Source organism: Anguilla anguilla, chromosome 3 (genome assembly GCF_013347855.1).
Source record: "Anguilla anguilla isolate fAngAng1 chromosome 3, fAngAng1.pri, whole genome shotgun sequence".
NCBI classification, from domain to species: Eukaryota; Metazoa; Chordata; class Actinopteri; order Anguilliformes; family Anguillidae; genus Anguilla; species Anguilla anguilla.
Genome location: NC_049203.1, coordinates 9,057,756 through 9,079,044, shown reverse-complemented (window position 1 = coordinate 9,079,044; position 21,289 = coordinate 9,057,756). Strand labels below are relative to the sequence as shown.

The following is a 21,289-nucleotide window of genomic DNA, read 5'->3' as shown; positions in this document are numbered from 1 at the left end:
GCTCGGATAGCGGCGATTAATCACCACATCCACAGAGCTCGTTACTGGAAGCCCTCCACAGCGATGCTACAAACACACAGGCTCGCCACAAGCGCCTTCCAAAGCCCCGATTGCCGTTGCCTCCGCTCACTATTTTCTTCATCATTGTTAAACAGAGATTTAGCTGAATATTTCATCGGTCAGAGGAGACCCACACAGATAATCTATAGGGCACACGCTCCAGTTACAGTCACGGAAGAACAATGGCATCTATATACCATGAACAATACATAATGCATATCATTAAAGCCCAATGGGTCCAGAGTGCACTAAGTGCTTTTATATGTTTAGAAATGCTATTTGTTAACTAATAAATTTAGGAATAAGTGGTCAACAAATGCAGCCGAATGAAACATAAGGTATTAATATGCAACAGCCCTCCATACAGACCAGAGATTTTTTTTTAATGCCCAACCTAATCTCACAGTTCTGAAAAATCTTTTTTTTTTTCCCGCACATGACATGAACATTCTAAATCGTGAGGACAAGAGAGAGTGAGAGTAGAAGTGAGAGAGTGAGAGAAAAAGAAAAAGAGAGAATGAGATAGATCATCTGGTCCTTACAGAGGACGTCCTGAAGAAGCAGACAATTACTGCATACAATCTATGCCCCGCCCCCCCCCCCCCCCACCCTCAGTGCATGTTCACAGAATATACCAACCCCCCCGATCCCACATCCCCTCCCACGACCACATTCTTATCTCCCGCCCTTCTCCACACGAGACACATGACTGCACTCTCCCATTCACCCCATCTCTCCCCGAGGCAGGGTTTATATATAGGCCAGGGCAGCACCACCCTCGCCGCGCTGCGCATATTAAAGTCTTAAAATCCGCTGAGGGAAGGTGGGGGCGTCGGGGGGGTTGGAGGAGATCCAGGGGACCTCGGGACCTCGGCCCAGCCACGCCTCCCGAACAGGTGCGGCCCACTGCGGAACGTGCCAGAAGCCTGCGTATTAAAAACACGCTCGCGCTCTTCAGACACTGCGCTGAGTAACAGCCTGCTCACCTTGAATTCATTTTCACCCGTAACTGTTAATGCAGCTAAAGCGGCTGCCTGGCTGCCACAGAGATGGCGGTCAAATTCTGGCGGTGTGTGTGTGTGTGTGTGTGTGTGTGTGTGTGTGGGTGTGCGCGAGTGTACATATACGTGTGGGTGTGTTACAGTATTTGCTGAACAGCTGCATCTGTCAAACACATGTCTTGTTTAGATTGCTGCTCATCACACTGTTTACATGTTCGGGTGATTCTGGGAAAAGCAGCTTCCTGTATCCGAGCCTGACAGGGGAGCTGGGTCACATCAAGGACCGCCCCCCCTTCGGCCCGCAAACCAATCAGGAGCGCCCACAGCGAACGGCCCGAGGCCTTTACGAAAGCAGAGGCCCGGGAGACCAATCGCGGGACAAAAGCCGAGCCACGGGAACCAATCGCGTCGCAGTCAGGGAGCCCAGGGTCCAATCGCGGCACGCGCGGGCAAAGCCACCGGGAGCTCCGCGACACGGCGCAGCTACGCGGAGAGCCCTCCGTCGGGCGGATGTTTAACGAAGACGGACGGGATTAAGCTCCTGGGCCTCACGGGGGGGGGGGGGGAGGCGGAGAGAGAGGCGGCCCCCGCGTTTCGGCGCGACACGCCACGTTGTCTCCCCCCCCCCCCCGGCCGTCACCCGCGTCCGCGGAGCGCCTCGGGACAAAGGGAACGGCGCAGACGAATGGGAACAGACAGCCGCCGCCCGACCGGTTCACAGCCGCCGCCGCGGCGACTTAGCGCGACTTCTCCGCGAGTCGCAGGTGCCTCGCGGACGGTCGTCAAGGCGACGAGCCGGCCCAGCACCCCGCGGGGCAGACGCTCACCGGGGCTCGGCCGTCAGAGGACAGGGCGGCTAACGCGCGAGACGCGGGGGCTACGCGGGAGGACAGAGGAAGACAAACGGCGTTAATGTGCCGCCCCGTGAATTAAGCAAGAGGAGAGAGAGAGAGAGAGAGAGACAGAGAGAGAGACAGAGAGAGAGAGAGAGAGAAAGAGAGACAGAGAGAGAGAGGGGAAGAGGAAAACAAAACAAAGATAAACCGAGGATTACAGAGACCGCAACAGCCGCCCTCAAAGCAAACAGATGAGACAAACAAGAAAAGACATCGGGTTCCTCCAAAATTTGAACAGTATTGTCACATCTCAAACAAGACCAAATTAGCCAACTGTATTCTGTTAACAGCGCACAATACAACCTCTATACCACACCCCCCTCCCCACCCCACCCCCCGATCACTTCAAAGCACTTCATATTTATACCTTTATATTACATTAGAATTCACAGAGCGAGAGAGAGAGCGAGAGAGAGAGGGAGAAAGAGAGTCAGAGGGCCGGACGTTGGTTTTGAAAACTCTTCACTGAACGGCTGTCAGAAAGTATAAGTAAGCAAAACAGAAGTCCAAGAAAACAAAAGAAAACAAATAAAACCTAACGGCATAACTGAACAAAGTGAGCTTCTTACACGTTCTGACACTTCCAAAATTGAAACTCTCAGAATGCCAACAAAACCGGTCTATGTTCATTAACATCACACGTTTACGATGTTCTGCTGGAGGCATTTGCAGCCTCTGGTACATTTCAAAAGAACGTTTAGTGCTTCAACAGAGGGATTTTATATTTTACTACATTTTAATGATATCGCTCCCCCCAATTAAAAGAACTGCTAGAGCCAGTAAAACAGAGTCTTACTGGGGGAGAGAGACGCGCAACCCTATTGGCTGACGGCTGCATTTCACAACACCACGGCCTGGGAGTGTGTGTGAGCCAAACAGTGATGTTGTCCAAAACTGAAAATGAGTTACGGTTTTCATCACCGTTCGTTTTTCCCCATTTTTTTTTCTTAATATCAACACCGTTACACAAATTCTTCCTTTTGTTTTTGTAATTGAACAGGTTTGGCAGTATAAATCATTGCTCTTCATCCTCATAATATTTAGGTGAACAGAAATGAACCGAGAAGGAGCGGAATAAAAAAAAAAGTGTAAGTAAGAAAGCAGAAAAGATAGAAAGGCGATGAGGTGGAAAAATGAAGGGAACAGAGAAAGAAGAGAAATGAAAGAGAGAAACTAAATGGAACAGAAAAAAAAATTGTAAGCAGAGACAGACATAGAGAGAGAGAGAGAGAGACGGAGGGAGCGAGGGAGAGAGAGACAGTAAGAGTGAAAGAGAGAGAGAGACAGAGTGAGAGGGAGTGAGAGAGCAAGGGAGGGAGAGGGAGAGAGAGAGAGAGAGAGGTGGCGTAAGGAAGTGCTGTGGTCAGAGAGAAGGGCTAGCGGACAGGCAGGGGTGAAAGGTCACATCTTGCGGTTTGTCAGAAATGCAAGCGCTTAACCCCGCGCTGACCCCCAGGCCCAGCGGCTCCAGGGGAGCCATCGGAAACGCATTCCCGCATGGCGACCGCTCGCGTCCATCAAACATCCCGCTCGATAGCGCAGAGCGCACGTTTCCGTGGGTACCGGAACGGCGCGGGAGGGAGGTCGCTGTCGAACCGCGGGGGTCGGACAACGTGCGCAGGGGGGTGGTTGGACGCCAGCGGGCAGCGGTCCAGGGTTTGACCGGTGTATTGTCAAAGCTCTGCAGAGGCGCTATATTACACCCACACCTTCCCGTGTGCCCGCAGCACTGCTACAGAGGCACAGGGAATTCTGGGTAAACACATCGCACGCAACAGGATGAGTAAGCAGAATAGTGAGCTAATAAACACAAACGCAGCGTGTCTGAGAGGCAAATGTTGCGTATTTGCGAGGGAAACATGCCGTGTTTGGGAGGGGAACGCAACGTGTTTGTGAGGTAAACGTGGCGTGTTTAGGAGACAAACACAGTGTGTTTGTGAGGGAAACGTAGCACGTTTGGGAAGGGAACACAGCATGTTTAGGAGACAAACACAGTGTGTTTGTGTGGCAAACGTAGCGTGTTTGGGAGGCCCGACAGTCCCCTCTGAGACAGAATCACTGTCACGCACAGGTGCGCGCGCGGAGCATCTGGGCATTCCACAGCTCTGTGTCTCCTACCCAGGGTGCACTGCTCTTCCCAGGGGTGCCCAATCTAATCTCGAGAAGGGCTCACGCGGGAGCAGGCTCTGTTATGACCCAGCACTAGCACACCTGATTCTGCTCATCAAGGTCTTCATTAATTTAATCAGGAGGCACAGTGCCGGGCTAAAAACAAAAACCCACACCCACATCGGCACTTTTCGGAAAAGGCTGAACCCCCCTCACTCTAACCGCTCCCCGCAGCACAGCCCCCCCGTATACCCCGAGCTCCGCTCCGTCAGTGCTCGCTCTTCCTCTTAACCGTGACGCCATTACCCCCGCCGGCGTACCGCTGCTCCTCCTAATCTAACCGCTGCTCCTCCTAATCTAACCGCTGCTCCCCCTAATCTAACCGCTGCTCCCCCTAATCTAACCGCTGCTTCTCCTAATCTAACCGCTGCTCCTCCTAATCTAACCGCTGCTCCTCCTAATCTAACCGCTGCTCCTCCTAATCTAACCGCTGTTCCCCGTGTCACCGCACCACCGCTCCTCGTAACCGTGGCGTTCTCCCCAAACTGGCGACGCTCCCCGCTCCCTGCCCTAGCCTCTTCTCCCCACCCCCCCCGCCCCATCTGTCCACACTGTGCCAATTAATCTGACCAACTGCTCGCTTAATCTGAACAATTTAGCATTTTCACCATCCAGATGTTACAGCGTTTTTCTTTTCTTTTTTTTTACTGTCTGAAGGCAGCTCACTCAGTCTGATATCCCTGGCACAGCAGCCCGTGGCGTGAAGCAGCGAAGCGGCTTCACCCACACGACTCTGCGAGAGAGAGAGAGAGAGAGAGAGAGGGAGAGAGAGAGAGAGAGAGAGAGAGAGAGAGAGAGAGAGAGAGAGAGAGAGAGAGAGAGAGAGAGAGAGAGGGGGGAGAGAGAGAGAGAGAGAGAGGGGGGGAGAGAGACAGAGAGAGAGACAGAGAGAGAGGGAGAGAGAGAGGGAGAGAGAGGGAGAGGGAGAGGGAGACAGAGAGAGAGAGAGGGAGGGAGAGAGAGAGAGAGAGAGAGAGAGGGAGAGAGAGAGAGAGAGGTGCTCGCTGCCAGACGGGATCGACGAAGCGCCCCGCTCGGCTTTCCTCCCCGGGCTCCCGCTCCGCTTCCTGCCCGATTAACGATGCGGTTCATCCATTTTTCAGACGCTACGCTCCAGGAAGCGGACGCGGGATCAGCACCCGCCAGCCAGGCGTTCCTCGCAGAAACCCTACGCCCCTCTCCCTCTCTCTCTCCCCGAGCCCCCGTGGAGCAGGCCGTGGAGGGGAGCGCAGCACCTGCGCGCCAGGTAACCAGATGCTCGGAGCGGAAAGGGACCAATCGGTAAACATGTTACACGACCTGGAGAGAATCCGCAGCAAAGAGTACAGAGTCTGCCCGCCAAGACCGCACACAGGAGCCCGTTGTGTTAACTTGGGAAAAAGATCGGACCCATGGCGGTCCCCTGGGGCACCTCTCTGTGGAGAGACGGGTGACAGTGTCCCATGACCAGATCAGCTGTCCCCCAGGCAAGGTCCTGAGACTCTTGTTGTCTTGGTAACTGTGACAGAGCTACGATGCCTATCGCAGCCATTCAAACAGTACAAACGGAACCACACTGTGAGGAACTGTGTGAGAGAACGCGTGTGTGTGTGTGTGTGTGCGTATGTATGTGTGTGTGTTGGGGTACACACCAAGGTCTCCTAAGGTGAACAGGAATGAATGCAAAACTTGTTTGTCAGAAAGATCTTACCCCACCCCCTCTCCAAACTCCCACCTCAGGCGCTACAACAGGCGGTGTTTACACAGCGAAGCCGTTTAAGCGTTTGCACGTTTGAAGCAGCAGGCTGTTCGGTGGGGGGTGCTGGTGGGGGTGGGGGGTGGGGGTCGGGGGGTGTACGCGCGGTCCACGTCGGCCGCGGCCGCCGTCACAGTCCGCCGCTTCGGCGAAGTCTCCAGAGGGCCTCTCACGTTTCCCCCGCAGCTCTGAGACGGAAAACAGACCGGGGGTGTGCTGCTCTAATTCCCTTCCAGAGGGGAGGGGGGGGGAAGGGGGGCGGCGCAGGGGGCTAATAGTTTGCTTTGGCTGCTGATGAAAGCGCAGGCCTGAAGGCTGTGGATGCTGCCAGTCCGAGCCTGCAAGGAGAGACCGGGTGCGGAAGCGCTTCTGGGAAGAGGGGCCCGGGTTTCTGGCCGCTGAACTCTCAATGGGGCCTCTGTCTCTGCACAGGACCTGGAGCTGCTCCCTCTCTTACGGCTACGGCAATCACACCAGGCGGATCACACTGAGGTTTTTTTTATTTATTTAAAAAAAAAAAAAAAAAAAAGAAAACGGTTCCTGACAGTAAGCCATCACACACAAGCGTTACTGTTGTCAAGAAGGGTCGAGTCACGGTCATTTCATGGTCAGGGAACACCACGGAAAAAAAGAAGGGGGGGAAAAGAGAGGAAGAGGAAAAGTGAGAGTGAGTGAGTGAAAGAGAGAGGACAGAGAAAAAGCATGCTCGGAGGAGAGGGTGGCTGGAACTCATCTCTGAAAACAGCAGCTAGTGGAGTCGACAGGCCAAAGGGAGGACAGAACCAGAGTTCACAGATGAGAACATAACCCGCAGGATCTCATTTTGATGAAATTGAGCTCTGTACAATTGGGGGGAGGCGGGTGTGTGGTCACTGAGGAAGCATTCTGTCTGGGCGGGAAGCGTGAGACCTACAATAAGTACCCCACACTTCCCCTTTTCAACATGAAAGCCAACCATTTAAGACTGGCATATTTGTTTTTTGTTTTTCAAGAGAGCTGAGGAGGATGTTGCCTGTTTAACAGTCAGAGAACTCAAACAAATTTTAATAGTAATTTTTTAATGCAAATTTTTTCTTCATTAATTTTGGCTCAGTAGTTCTACCGGACTTGACGCTTGACAGGCTAGCTGTCTTACAAGTAGGAGTTGCCTAGTTCACCACACCAGTGCTTTAGAGGGCGTCCATTTTGGCTCAACTGTTCAGTGACGGATTCAGACAGCCACACGACATCCTGGCAACAAAGCCCAGAGCCCTGGGGGGTATGCATGAATGGAAACAACACAGTTGTAAGCACAGCGGGGGGGGGGGTGTTGATCACACGTCCGGGACACACGAGAACACAAATACCTCCTGCACAGACAAGCCTAGACACGACCAGAACATCAGGATCACTCCACAGACAGTCACAGAGCGCTCTGTGCTGGTGTCATCACAGAGGGAAGTGTGTGTGTGGTCTGTGGCTGTGTCTCCTTGTGCCTGTGAGCATGTGCAATACTCACTGTGCAATACACTATACACTTAGTGTGTGTGTATGTGTGTGTGTGGGTGTGTATGCACACGCCAGCATCTCTGTGTGGTACTCTTTTCAGTGTGTGGGCTTGTAGCCCAGAGTGCAATTACACTCACGGACACACACACACCCACGTAGACACATACACAAACACAGACACACTCACACACACACACACACACACACACACACACAGGTCCAGTGGCAGATGGCCGACACAGTGAGGTGAAACAGCAGTAATTGGGGATCGGCTGGCTCTCTCTGTACAGTCTGACTCCAGAAGACTGCTGGGTCTTGGCTAACAAAAGGCCACGCCAGCTGACACTCAGAGAGGCACGGAATCACTGAAACCCCAGGGCCCAGCACACACTGACCCGCCCAAACTCCAGACTTACCCCGCCCCTCACCTTCTCACCCGCTAGGGTCAAAACTTCCACACACATCCTCATGGTCTTTCAAAGAAAACAACAACTATAGATCCTGATAGGTTTGGAAGAAGATACACTCAGAGGACAAGAGTAGTATTACTGTGGCCTCATTGACTCATTGGAAGCCTATCCATAGTTCTGCAACAGCTTTAAAAGAGGAAGGCCGTGGTCCAGCAGCTCTTGAAAAGAGGATGAAGGCTAAAATGGCTCAGTGGAGTCGACTGTAGCGAGGGGGTTAAGGGGCTAATTTTCCATCGGGGAGTACAGCGGGCTGCAGCTGGAGACGCAGTATCTGCCAAGTTGACAGACGTCTTCCTCCACCCTTCCCAGAATGGTCCGTCAAACCAGGTATGCTAACCACGCGTATCCTAGCCCTGGGGCGGGTTCCATTTGAAAAAAAAAGCAGGATGAATTCAAAGCTGAAAATTCATGGAGCCCAAGAGGGAAACTCTGAGACGCCTTTATCCTTCAGCTAATCACGCAGTTTAACTCTTTGAAATAACTTTTCCCACCACCGCTCTAGTGAATCATACATTTCAGGACCCACAACACACCCATGAATCATGTTCTGAGGAACGCCGCAAAACACAGAAAACACGCTCGGTGTGAGATTCCTCAGCGCGTTTTCTGCGTTTTAACGTTCGACAATCTGTTGAAACGGGACCGAATGTTCTGCCTATAGAAAAAGGCCTAGTAAACCTGCACCTCAATACAGCTCTCAATGTAAAATATCATACCGTTAACGTCTCAGATTCAATCCAGCTTTGTATCACATTTCTGTTCTCCTTGGGTTAAGGACAAGGTGACTAATGGCTTTTCGTGCAGACACATTCAACATAACGCCGTCCGAGAGGGATTTCTTTTTTGGATTCTGCCTTTCCAGGGAACCAATCTAATGAAGCAGGAATCAATCAAGCAGTAAGCATGGAGAAGCTCATCTCAAACTGAATTCAATCAAGGGTAACGTGCCAAAGGGTCTGAGGGGTTCATTATAAGCTGAGGATTCAGAGAGACGACAAACGCAGTAAGAAATCTTAAATTCGCTGCCTGGTGATGAAAGCCCATAGGATTAAACAACACACTTTCACACACACAGCTATCCTTCCTGTGCCACAACCTGTACCAATACCACCTCCAGTACCGCTAACAGAAAAGCTCCCTGTACCACTCCAATACCACCTCCAGTACCACTAACAGAAAAGCTACCTGTACCACTCCAATACCACCTCCAGTACCGCGAACAGAAAAGCTCCCTGTACCACTCCAATACCACCTCCAGTACCGCTAACAGAAAAGCCACCTGTACCACTCCAATACCACCTCCAGTACCGCTAACAGAAAAGCTACCTGTACCACTCCAATACCACCTCCAGTACCGCGAACAGAAAAGCTACCTGTACCACTCCAATACCACCTCCAGTACCGCGAACAGAAAAGCTACCTGTACCACTCCAATACCACCTCCAGCACCGCGAACAGAAAAGCTACCTGTACCACTCCAATACCACCTCCAGTACCGCTAACAGAAAAGCTACCTGTACCACTCCAATACCACCTCCAGTACCGCTAACAGAAAAGCTACCTGTACCACTCCAGTACCGCTAACAGAAAAGCTACCTGTACCACTCCAATACCACCTCCAGTACCGCTAACAGAAAAGCTACCTGTACCACTCCAATACCACCTCCAGTACCGCTAACAGAAAAGCTCCCTGTACCACTCCAATACCACCTCCAGCACCGCGAACAGAAAAGCTACCTGTACCACTCCAATACCACCTCCAGTACCGCTAACAGAAAAGCTACCTGTACCACTCCAATACCACCTCCAGTACCGCTAACAGAAAAGCTACCTGTACCACTCCAATACCACCTCCAGTACTGCTGACAGAAAAGCTACCTGTACCACTCCAATACCACCTCCAGTACCGCGAACAGAAAAGCTACCTGTACCACTCCAATACCACCTCCAGTACCGCGAACAGAAAAGCTACCTGTACCACTCCAATACCACCTCCAGTACCGCTAACAGAAAAGCTACCTGTTCTACTGTCAATATTACCTCCAGTACCGCTAACTGTACAGCTACCAGTACCACTCCCAATACTGTACAGTGCCCCACCCAATACCACCTCCAGTACCGTTAAAAGAAAAGCTACCTGGACCACTCCCAACACCAACACCTGTACCGCTAATTTAAAAGCTACCTGTACCACTGTCAATATCACTAACTGCACCACTAACAGAAAAGCTCCCTGTACCACTACCAATATCACCACCAGCTGTACCTCTCCTCACTGCCTGATTCCTACATAGTAACTGTGCCAACACCAGTGATAATTCCTATACCAATACTAGCACCAGGAACTTTTTGTTTGTACTACGTCTCACGCCTTCCTAGTATCCCTTCCCTCTCCTTTTCCCTGTAGTGCTAACTGCACTGAGTTCCTTGAAACCGGCTTGGGTGCGTGTGAGGGCGGCTTAGCATGTTTCATCCAGCGCACAACGTAGCTTTCCATGCACGGTTCTGCTTCTTTGGCCCCACCATTTAATATCACACCCTGCGGCCGTCTCAAGCAATAGAGGACTACAAACTGAGGCACGCACACTTGTTGCTTGCATCTCATTTTTGCTTTTCTCGTGACAACAACGCAGGCGACACAGCCAGCTCAGCGGGAGGTACTCACTGTCCGACAGCCGCGTTAAACTAGCACGACGCACAGTTGTGTTTGTTCAGAACTGACACAGCAAGATAGTTAGCGACACAGGGCTCTGGAGTGCTCCTGGGAAGCACAGGTGAAAAAGTCCATTAGCGCAGGCTGAAGCCAGTCCTGGTAGGGCTCCATGCTAACATTTATTCCAAAGAGCACATGGGCTCCTGAGTTGAAAAATTTAGCAGCACCAGTGGATGTGCTCTTAAATGTTTTTACACACATCAGTGAAAGCATGTGAAAGCACAGCAGAGCTCTGCTTGGGTTTTTTACTAGCGCTATGAAGCTGTGGGCTACTAGCATGTTGACGGACAGAACCTAACGTGACAGAGCCAGGGAGTACGTGTCCCTCGCAGTCCTGCTGCATTGTGGGTAAACACGTCACCTCCAAGCGGTCTCACAGCATTCTCTGTGAGATTGGGCGGGCGAGGGAGGGACGGGAGACAGCGACAGAGAGAAACACAGTGAGGGAAATGTAAGCGTGTGGGCAGGAACGTGAGAGAATGGAGAACCGAGCCTTGGAAACGGACAGAAGGGGAGTCGGTGAAAGGACAGTCCACTGAAGGGAAAGACACTGAGGAGGATCCTGCACATTTCAGCTCCAATCGCAGCTCAGTTTTCACACCCCCCCTTCCAGCTCTCAGCCAAGGCAGAGAACAAACCCCCCTAAAGAAGCCACATCTTCTCAGGCCATCTGAGGCCAGGTAATCCATCCCTTTAATGAACAGCCAGGGTTTCCCTCTAAATACACAAACACCCAGCATCTCCCCCTCCTTCTCTCCCTCTCTCCCTCCACCCCCGCTCTCTCTCTCTCTCATATTGACTGTGCAATCTCAGTTCTTGTGTCTGCCTCCCCGTTCACTCCCCCCAAACGCCTCGGTTACCTCCGAGCTGAACTCTGACCCCGCGCTCGAACCCTGGGCATCTCGTAGCGCGGCTCCTGCAGGACGGCTGCAGCACTGCAGAGGGTTTACAGGGATCCACTCCATTTTACATTTATAGCCACAGAGTCACCACAGCGATGGCGGACCAGTTATCAAAGCCTGTGAGTACCACTGCCCAGGGGGAGAGGCCGGATTGCAGTGCTTCAGTTCAGCTCGAGATTAAAGAGGAACTCAGGTGCCTGGGGGGGAGGGGGGGGGGGTGGGCACAGCAGCTGTTACTCCACCGTACGGCAAAGTACCCCCAAATTACCCTCCTTCCTGAGGGGAGGCACATTACAGGATAGGCCCCCAATGATGGACCAGTTCTGGGGCCTGGGACAGCCAGGGGAACAGAGCGCATGGTAGAAGTCAGACAGCAGAGGAGTGGCATGCACAGACTCGCAGACGCACGCTGACAGTGGCGTTCACACAGACACACGCACACACATTAGGGCCAGCTCCAAATTAATACAGTACTCCATGCCATCACAGGCAAACTGACAGCCAGCAAAGCATCCACCCACCCACCCACTCACGCACGCACCCACACAAACACACACACACACAGAAGCATCCACCCATGCACCTACACACACCCACCTGCGGCCCACACGCATACACGCACCCACACACACACACACACGCACACACACAAATGCACACATACACACACACAGAAACACACACAAACACACAGCTGTGCACATACACAGATCATATATTCCCTCCTGTACTTTATTTTGCATAATTTGCAGATATATCATAAGGACATTCATATCGTAAGTTCCTCTTAAATATTTAAAAACTTGCCAGCCAAGAATTCATCTTCAGAGTCGCTGTGTGTGCACAAGCTCTCAAAACGACGGGAGAGCGGCAAATCAAATCTAGCCTTGTCCACAGATGTTCAGTCTCATCATCGTCCTGCCAACTGATAAAATTCCAACACAGGTGTGTGCTGACGGATGTATTTTTCCATGTTGATATTAAAAGTTAGGCAGCAGCTGCATTAATAATCAATAAGGACCACCTGGCTGTGTGTACGCTCTCAATGTGTTTGCTGCGTTTCGGGGCAGATGCCTTTGGCTCGAGGCCAGATTGCATAATAAGCAACAGTAGACAGCAGATGAGATTGGGCAACACAGCACAGGCTAAATTCGGAGAGAAGAGCCCGTATCTGTCTGCGACCATATCCCCACAAGGTACTCACAAAACACCAAACAGATCGTCATAGTGTCCTCACAAAACACCAAACAGATCCTCATAGTGCCCTCACAAAATACCAAACAGATCCTCATAAGCTCCTCCATCCAGCACTTATATTGTATTTTGTATCATTATCTTGATGTTGTAGCTTGTCGTGCCACCTAGTTTGACTTAGCATAGGCTAGGTCAGAGAATAATATTTACTGTGTGAACTGGACTTAATGTGTTCATGGCAATGAACAACTGTTACAAAATGAGTATTGTATCTTATCTGTCTTGTATCGTTCCTGTGTCTTGTAGTTGTTCCAGTGACCTTTGGTATGACTGTACGTCATGGATAAAAGCGTCTGCCAAATAAATGTCATATAAGGTAACAAAACAACTTGATGAACATGTATGCTCGCACGCATTAAAGTAAACAGTAATCATGAATCAGCACTTCCCAACAGCCCTGTTAAGACACTTTCATGCACACCTCCACGCACGTGTGTGTGTGTGTGTGTGTTCATACAAATATCTGCACTGTGCCTAAAGTGCGCAACCATTTCGGCAGATATCCCCCAAAGGTCCACGTTTTTTCGTTATTTAAAAAAAAATCTCTTGCGCATAGTAATGAGCTGGAGAATGCCACAGACGGTGGGTTCAGACAGAGACCGTGGCCTTGTTATTATTCCGGTTGACTTTAGAAGCAGGAGTCCTGCTTTAATCACTAGGCGGCGGTGGAGGTGGCGGCGGCGGCGGCGGCAGGGGCGACGTCGCGCGGGAATGAGCGGAGCGCGCACAAATCCGCCGCCCCGTTCAGGAGGCGCGCGGCTTCGGATTCGCCGCACCGCGTACGAAAAAAAAAAAAAAACCGCCAATATTCACCGCGGAAGCTGATTAAATCAGAAAGGGCCGTCTTAGTCATTATTATATTTTTAATCGCCGGGGCGGGGTGTGCGTAAATAAACCACGCTGGCTCTGGCGTTCTCCGGCTGAGACGACGGGCTCTCAGGCCGCCGGGCCGCCGAAGTTTCCTGCGTTCGGGAGACGACCGCGCGGCGCTCCAGCGGTGAATTATTAACGGCGCGCCTCCGCGTCCTCGCCACCGCCGCCGCCGCCGCAGGTTTCACCGCAAACCGCCGTTTCAACGTCTCTCCAACGCGCGTGCGTCAACCGCCTCCCTAGCACGGCTGCTAAGTTCACTCTAGTGTGTTTCTTTTGCACCTCTGCACCTTGAACTAATGCACTTGTTGTACGTCGCTCTGGATAAGAGCATCTGCTAAATGCCTGTAATGTAATGTAATGTAATGTAGCAAGAAGCGGAAACCCTCATATCAGATGCAAATGGCGGTTGGAGGGGGTCGGGTTTCAACCCCTTCAGGAAATAAACTTTTTATTTCGTTTTTATTTATTTATTTTTTTTTTTCCACGTTTTAAAATCAGATAGCTCTGTGGACCCCGATCCATACCGTAAAGGAGACCGATGTATTGGTGCTGCAGCGCTGCCGTTAAGGCCAATCAGCAGTACATCGAAGAAGGCAATGAAGCAGAGCAGTTTTAACCGTTCAAGAGTGAGCAGAATTGTGTGGCGGGGTCCTTCTTTACGCTGGGCCCAATCCATTAAGCGCAAACATCAGACACATTTATTACCTATTTATCGGGCAGGGGAACGGTGCCAGTGCCAACATTTTTTATTTATTTATTTTTTTTACAGTAGCAGCTTACTAACTCACAAATTAACTCACTGCAGATGCAATGACATTTTCTCCCAGCTTGTGCTTTTCACGTAGAAAACAAAAAACTGGAAAAAAAAAACAACAAAACTACATAACTAAATGGAAGGGGGACATTTTAGACAGCCCCATTATTTTTCAAAAGAACATGTCACGTCAAAGCCTGGCTGGGCCTGAAGAGGTCCTGACAAACAACTTGCCGTTTCCTCTCAGTGGACGTTCGGTAAAAACACAATTACACCCCCCGCAGACACCTGTGCACTCGCCTCCATGGCAACAGCCCCATTGCGGCGGGACCTCGAGAGCAGCCTCCTTGGTAGGAGCCATCGCTGTGGTCAACGGTACGATCATCACAGCGGTTGCCGACGTGGCCATCCCCACGGTCACCGCTGCAGTCCGGCGGCCTGCGTTGCCTGCTAGTGCAATTACATCCTTTTCCGGCCCGAGCCCAAGCTGAACGCTAACCCACCTCAAACAAAGACTGCGCATCCACTGCAGCAGCAGAACCACCCACCCACCAGGATGGAAGGGACCGTATTTTATTATTTTTTTAAAAGCACATGCAGGATTCAAAAAACCAAATGCCGACGACCACGGTCATCAGACACGGCTGCTAAGTTCCGCGGGAACCGAACGTCCGGCGGGAATTTGCGGCAATCAAGCGAAAATCTGCGGGGCCCGCAGCGAATCAAACGCACCCGCCCGCAATCAAGGCGACCGAACACGGCCGCGGGGAACCGCGAGAATCACACGAGCCCCGCTAGCTGCAGCCATGAACAAACACCATCGCGGGGAATCCACAATTGGCTGTCGATCAAGCAGGAAGGCAGTGGCTCGGCCGGGCCCTGGGTGCCGGTCGGGCGGCCGCGTCGTCTCGTGATCGTGCGAGGCTCCCGCCGGCCAATCCGCAGCTAAGCTTACTCCTTTCCTGAGCTGTCAGCATCGCGGTATCTCGCCTCCAAACCTTGCACTTGAAGGTAATGGCAGATCATCAAATTGACTTCCCCGACAGCAAGGTCAGCAACCTCCATTATGAGTCATCTTACATGTCACCAGTCTTTAACTGTTGTGTGCAAATAGCGTGTGCGCGTATAGGCCTCACGCGTACGAACAGGACGACACGTTTAGGTGATACGCCACTGTGTGGCTTCTCTGCAGAGCGAACGCTATGAGGGGCATGGAGTGCAGCATCCAGGCAAGCAAGAAACAGGACCCATCTACCAATGACAAACAGCGGTCATGCAAAACGGGGTTGCCTTCTGGACCAGTCACCTTCGCTCTGAAAAGCCGAACGCGATGGAATTTCTCTGGTCGGTGAGGGTTGTCCGGTCTCCCTGGAGACGCAGCCACTGACCACAGAAGAGCTGATTCCCATTAGCCTTCCTGTGTGGGGTCGTGTTTCCTTGCCATCTGAAACTTATTCATTTTGGATCATTTCAATCCATTATCTTATAGACCAGCAGTTTCTGGCCCTACAAATTCGCACAAGCTTTATTGATCCCCCATATCTGCAGTCGTGGTATCACAGAGCATACACTTATTTTCCCATGGTCCTGGTTGAATGGGTCCAGTTCTGTCATGGATGCAGGTCATCATGAATAATCAGTTGGGAATGGAAGTGTAATTGATTTATCTGTGTATTTTTTCACATCGTTAAGAAGATCTACTTATTTGTGTTTTTCTTCCTGTTAACTGCTCTTCTAGCATTCTGTATGTCCCAAATGAATACATTAATGACATTCCCCCACCTCTACCCCCCACCACCAGCCCCCCCACCCCACCCTCCTCTCAGAGATGTCATTCTGTAGGCTATCGGATTCGCCGAGATGGAACGAGGGACCCTGGGACCTGCCTGTCCCATCCTCAGGTTACACCTTCCCCGACAAAGGACAGCATCTCCCAGTAACTGACACACACACACACGGGCTCCTGTTCCCCCACCAGGGCTCCCTCCTCTCAATCTGGGAGTATCCGTCTCATCCCCCAAAAAGCAAGGGGGAACAAGACACCCGTCTCCCTCGCCACACCGACAGGGGAGGGAGAGAAAACGAGAAAGGGAGAGAGGAGCGCTTGAATAAAAAGGTCCGATCTGTGATCTAGATCTCTCAAGCAAAGAAATAAATGGCCCCTTCCCTGCCCCCTCTCTCCCCCTTGGGCAGCACTGGACAAAGACAGGTCTAAGGCAGATGGCTCACAAAGCCATGCTCAAGAGCGAATGGGAAAGAGGAACAGCTAAAACTATCTATGACCCAAAAAAAAAAACCAGACCAGGTCAAAGCCTAGTATATGGCTGGTCCTAACACACGTGATCCGGCCGACCAATGGCGTAACTTCATCACTCACTCACTCAGTCACTCACTCAGTCACAGACATTTGCGTTCTTGTAGGGTTGGCCCCGCTGTTGAGGTCCAGCCAAAAAAAAAAAAAAAAACAGCACCGAGAAGAACCAAACCCAATCAGCTCTCAAAGGCCTGATTTTCACCGATGATAACGAAAGCACGGCCCCTCTGAGGATCTGTGTGGATCTGACCCAACATGTGGGAGCTGGCAGGCTCCTCCATGCTAGGCTTCAAAACTCTCCGATGCGTCACTAGGAAACTACAAGCTGTCACCTCCAGGAGCAGAATGAAGAGATCTGAGTGGCATGAAGGAAGCTGAGCCTCTCTTTCGCTCTCTCTCTCTCTCTCTCTCTCTCTGCATTTTGCTGCAGGGAACTAACTGCCACAATCCACCAATTCTTAGAAACTTTGGAAAATGGGATGGGGGGGGGGGGTCTCACCCTGAAATGTGTGTTGATTGGTCAACAGTTGAACCATCGGTCTGAACCTGAACCATGACTACTGGTCAAATAACTGCACGTTACATAAAACACTCAGCGAGTTCAAAGTTTCCCTAGCCTAAGAATCCTTGGAGGCGCAGTCACAGGAGATTATTTAATAATTCCATTATTAAATATTCCATTCCAGTAATGGAAATTAATTACTATTTCCGTATACACAACAATTGGGAATTTTCACAGCAATTTTAATAGAGCCTGTGCCTGCATTTACGTGACCTTTCTCTCGCATTTGCCTGGACACTAAACCAATATTGTCACAGGTGGACCATTACAGTACAGGTCATCAGGGTCTTGCCATGGGCTAGAAAGGCACAGCCTCAGCATGTTGATACATCTTCTCAGTCCCATGAGCTCATTTTCTCTCAGACTCGCTCCCTCTGCGAAGCCATTCATTCCTTGTCCTGAAGCTCTTTGCTTTCTATTGATTCGTATCAAAACAGACAGCTAAACTGCGGGTTGATTAGATGCGCAGACTGAGAGAATCCGATTGCGAATCGGTTTCGGGCCAGGAATGGGAGAAACGCAGCTATTTTCTTCCGCTAAGCACCATTTCGTCTTTTAACGATCACGGAGGCTTGGGGCTCGTTTGTCATCCGGCCCAACAAAAAAAAACAAAAAAAAAAAAAACAGACAGGACTCCTGCAGCACAGCGTTCCCATCATAAGCGCCGTCAAAGCCCGTCTTTGTTCCGCTGAAAGATGACCACGCACCCGAAACAGACGCCTATTCCCCGCAGCGAGGCTGAGGAATCCGGCCAGGTGACGGTCTCATCTACGCCAGAGCCGATGTATTACCGCCGGCCCCCCTGAAATAAGAATAGCCCTGAGCGCACAGAATCCATACACCGAACACGGCGGCGGCGGCGGCGGCGTTCCGCTGTCTGCCTCAACGCGTTAATCGGAGCGAGCGCCGCGTAGCACTCAGCGAACGCGTAGCGCACATCATCGCCACTCCCCGCCCAACTCCACCACCGCCAAGTTAATTACATTCACTCAGAAACGCTTACCGGAGGCCGTCCTCAGAAAAAAGAAAGAAAAGAAAAAAAAAATCATCCGACGGAGAAACTGCGCGCAACCACACATGACAGTGAACAGGATGTGGGATCTGAGAGAAGTCTATCAAAGGAATCGCTGATGATACCACGATGGTGATGATAAAGCCAATTAAAGCTGCAGGGCCCCAGAAGAGTGGCCACACACTCGACAGTAGAAGCAGGGCAGGGCCCATTCTTTCCTTACTGCGGGCCTCCTCTCCTCTATGAACACATTCAGAATCGTTTTCCAAGTAAACCAACCTCTCACGCCCCCTTATTTCAGTACAAACAACCTATGGATGTACATTCACAGTCATTACATACTACTGCATGTACTTTTTTTGGCTGGACCGCAACAGCGGGGCCAGCCCTATAAAAGCGAATGTCAGTGACTGACTGAGTGATGAAGTTATACCGAGCATGTCTGTGACTGAGTGACCGAGTGATGAAGTTACACCATTGATCGGCTGGTTCGGTCCAGCCATATATTAGGTTTTGACCTGGTCTTGTTGCTAAATAACCCATGTCTCTTTCAACATCCCCCCCCCCCCCCCTTTTCAGTGTGGGACAGCCCGATCAGCCCAGCCCCTCACCAGCACACCTCCACTAGGAGCAATCTGCCCCGGAGGTTACAAGAACATGCAGAGGCGACTCGTTTGCATTTTTTCAGTCAGCCATGAAGAACGCAGGAAACCAGAACAACCGGTGGGAATGACTGTCTGTTACAGAAGAACGGTGAACCGGCGCGTAGATGAACACCCACAGAACACACGGCTCCTTCAGTCACCTGGAAGCTGCCAATTAATTTCTCCTCACACCAGTACAAAGTGTAGAAAGAGCGCTGCGAGACTGCTGTGACCTTATAATGACATATGCGCAATAAAGATGTACACAACCAGCAGGTCGCGTGCATTATTTACGGTCAAGATTTCTGTAACTTGGCACACTGATAACAAAAAGCGCATCACAGCTTGATCAGACAAACAGGCCCATGAAGAATGCCCTTTCGTTTAATTGAGCCTCTCACCTATATACCAAAGGCGGGTCCTTCTGTACAAAATGAACACGATTCTCTTGCCCCATTGTTATTACTGACGCAAACCTCTCTATTGAGCTGTATCTAACCCAACCCAATCTAAGTATAGCATAAAATCTAATTCCATTTGAACCTTTAAAAAGATATTTACTGTAAGGCTACTTAATTGGGAAAGCATTTTGAAGTAGAATCTGAAAAACAAAGCCTCTATAATGTGAAGAGCTCCGCGGAAACTGGTAGTCTATCAGATATAATTGTATTCATTGATTGAGTTCCAACATTCGAGCATGCTATAAAAAAAAAAAACAGCGCGCACTTCCAAGAAGTTAGTTAAGGCTAGGGCAGTTCAAACTGAGACGAATTTCGAATTAAAGTTGGACAACCAGTTAGCAGAAATTCATTTTTTTATGACAAAGAGCTTGACAACGAACAGTAGCCTAGTACTGATAAACACGGTGTTAACGAATAGATCTGTTTCTGCAATAACAAGGAAATTGCAACAATTATTTGCAAAATTCAGCCTAGATAATCATGCAAGGCCGAAAGAGCGGTTCTGCATTTTGTAATACGGCTGATTATCGCGGAAGAAAGTATTCGCTATGCTCGGGGCTCAGTAATGCTGCGGATATCATGACAGAAGCCTGCTGGGGGGGGGGGGGGGATATTGCTTAAAGTGAACATATTATATTTTCTGAGAAAGTGCTGTTTTTTTCTGCTTTTTGCACTCTTACTTGTTCTAAACAATGTAATACAAAGTTGACAATAGCATTTATTTATCTACAGTTCGCTGTCGTGCCCCCAGAATAATTGCAAACTGAAGCCACTTGGTATCCAGTACAATTCCTCTCTTAAAAACAAATGAAGGGTATAGCCTCCGCAAAAGTTAAAAATTAAACGTCAGTCCCGTACGTGGTTGTATTTGGCTACTGCTGTCAAATGCGGCTATACGGCATGTAACTGTAGGCTATTCTTCGGTCCAAAGCGGACTGCTGACCTAACTTAAATGCGGAATCGCGCGTGGAACCCAAACTGAGATGCTTCGCGTTTTGCGTGACAATCACCGGTGAAAATAGCCTACCCGTCTAAATATCACTCGTATAGCGTGTGTTTTCAGGCTTGGGTCCTATTAACTACCCACGCATTTCTGATATATCACATGACAGTGTGAGATGGCCCGATTAAAATATCAACTGCATTTTGCACCTATTCCGTGCTCTTGCACTTCACTTTGGACTGATACTAGCGTAGCACGCTGGTCGCGCATTTGCTCGCTAGCTGTCACAGCCTGCATGGGAAGTAAACTCGAAAGGTAACAAGAAAACATTTCAGCCTTCATTTTGTGAAGTAATGAGTGTGCTTTATTTCTACAACGGCTAAGCAAGCGATTTAGAATTTGTTTTCAACACAATGCGTATGTTTGAGAATCTAAGCTGGCAACCAGGCAACACAGCAAACCTGTTCAGCACAGCAGGTACCACGAAAAAAGGTAGCCAACGCCGTACCATTGGATTCTTCCTCGACTGAATCAAATTCATTACATCACTGAAAACTGAAATACGCCACAATGTTACAACACGTTTCAAACCACTGCAAAGAAAAGAAGTTAATATTTGTCAACATCGGACAAATAAACAAACACTGTTTTTTATTTCTGTTTTTCCCCACACAGTAATATCAACAAAATCCATCCCCACACGCCCCCCACCCCGTGCGGCTGAAACCTTACCTTTAGAATTGCTGAATGCGGTGTACCAAGAGAGCGATATGAATCCGCATAGACCGAACAATAAGACAGTTAGGACGGTGCCATTTCTGAGCCTCATCTCCGGATCACCGGGATCATGTCCAAACCGAACGCGTTGTATCTGTTGCAGGGTTCCTTCACGTTACACCAAGGGCTACGGAGCAGGGACCAGTTTTGTTATTGTGCGTCGGTCATGCAGACACACTCGCAGGCACGATAGAGTCTGGGAGGGGAGTACAGAAAAGGGGGAAGGGTTTCACGGGCAGAGACGGCCAGGAGCTCCTTAAA

The 21,289-nt window shown here is 50.4% G+C and overlaps 1 protein-coding gene across 1 annotated transcript in view; it reads right to left on the bottom strand.

Moving 5' to 3' along the window:
* The window catches only part of mgat4b (alpha-1,3-mannosyl-glycoprotein 4-beta-N-acetylglucosaminyltransferase B), a 96,655-nt gene extending 75,366 nt beyond the window's left edge, over positions 1-21,289 (bottom strand). Inside the window, exon 1 of the mRNA XM_035409048.1 lies at positions 20,984-21,289. Coding sequence (XP_035264939.1) covers positions 20,984-21,080 — 97 coding nt within the window. The 5' untranslated portion in view covers positions 21,081-21,289. The remainder of the gene's footprint in view (positions 1-20,983) is intronic.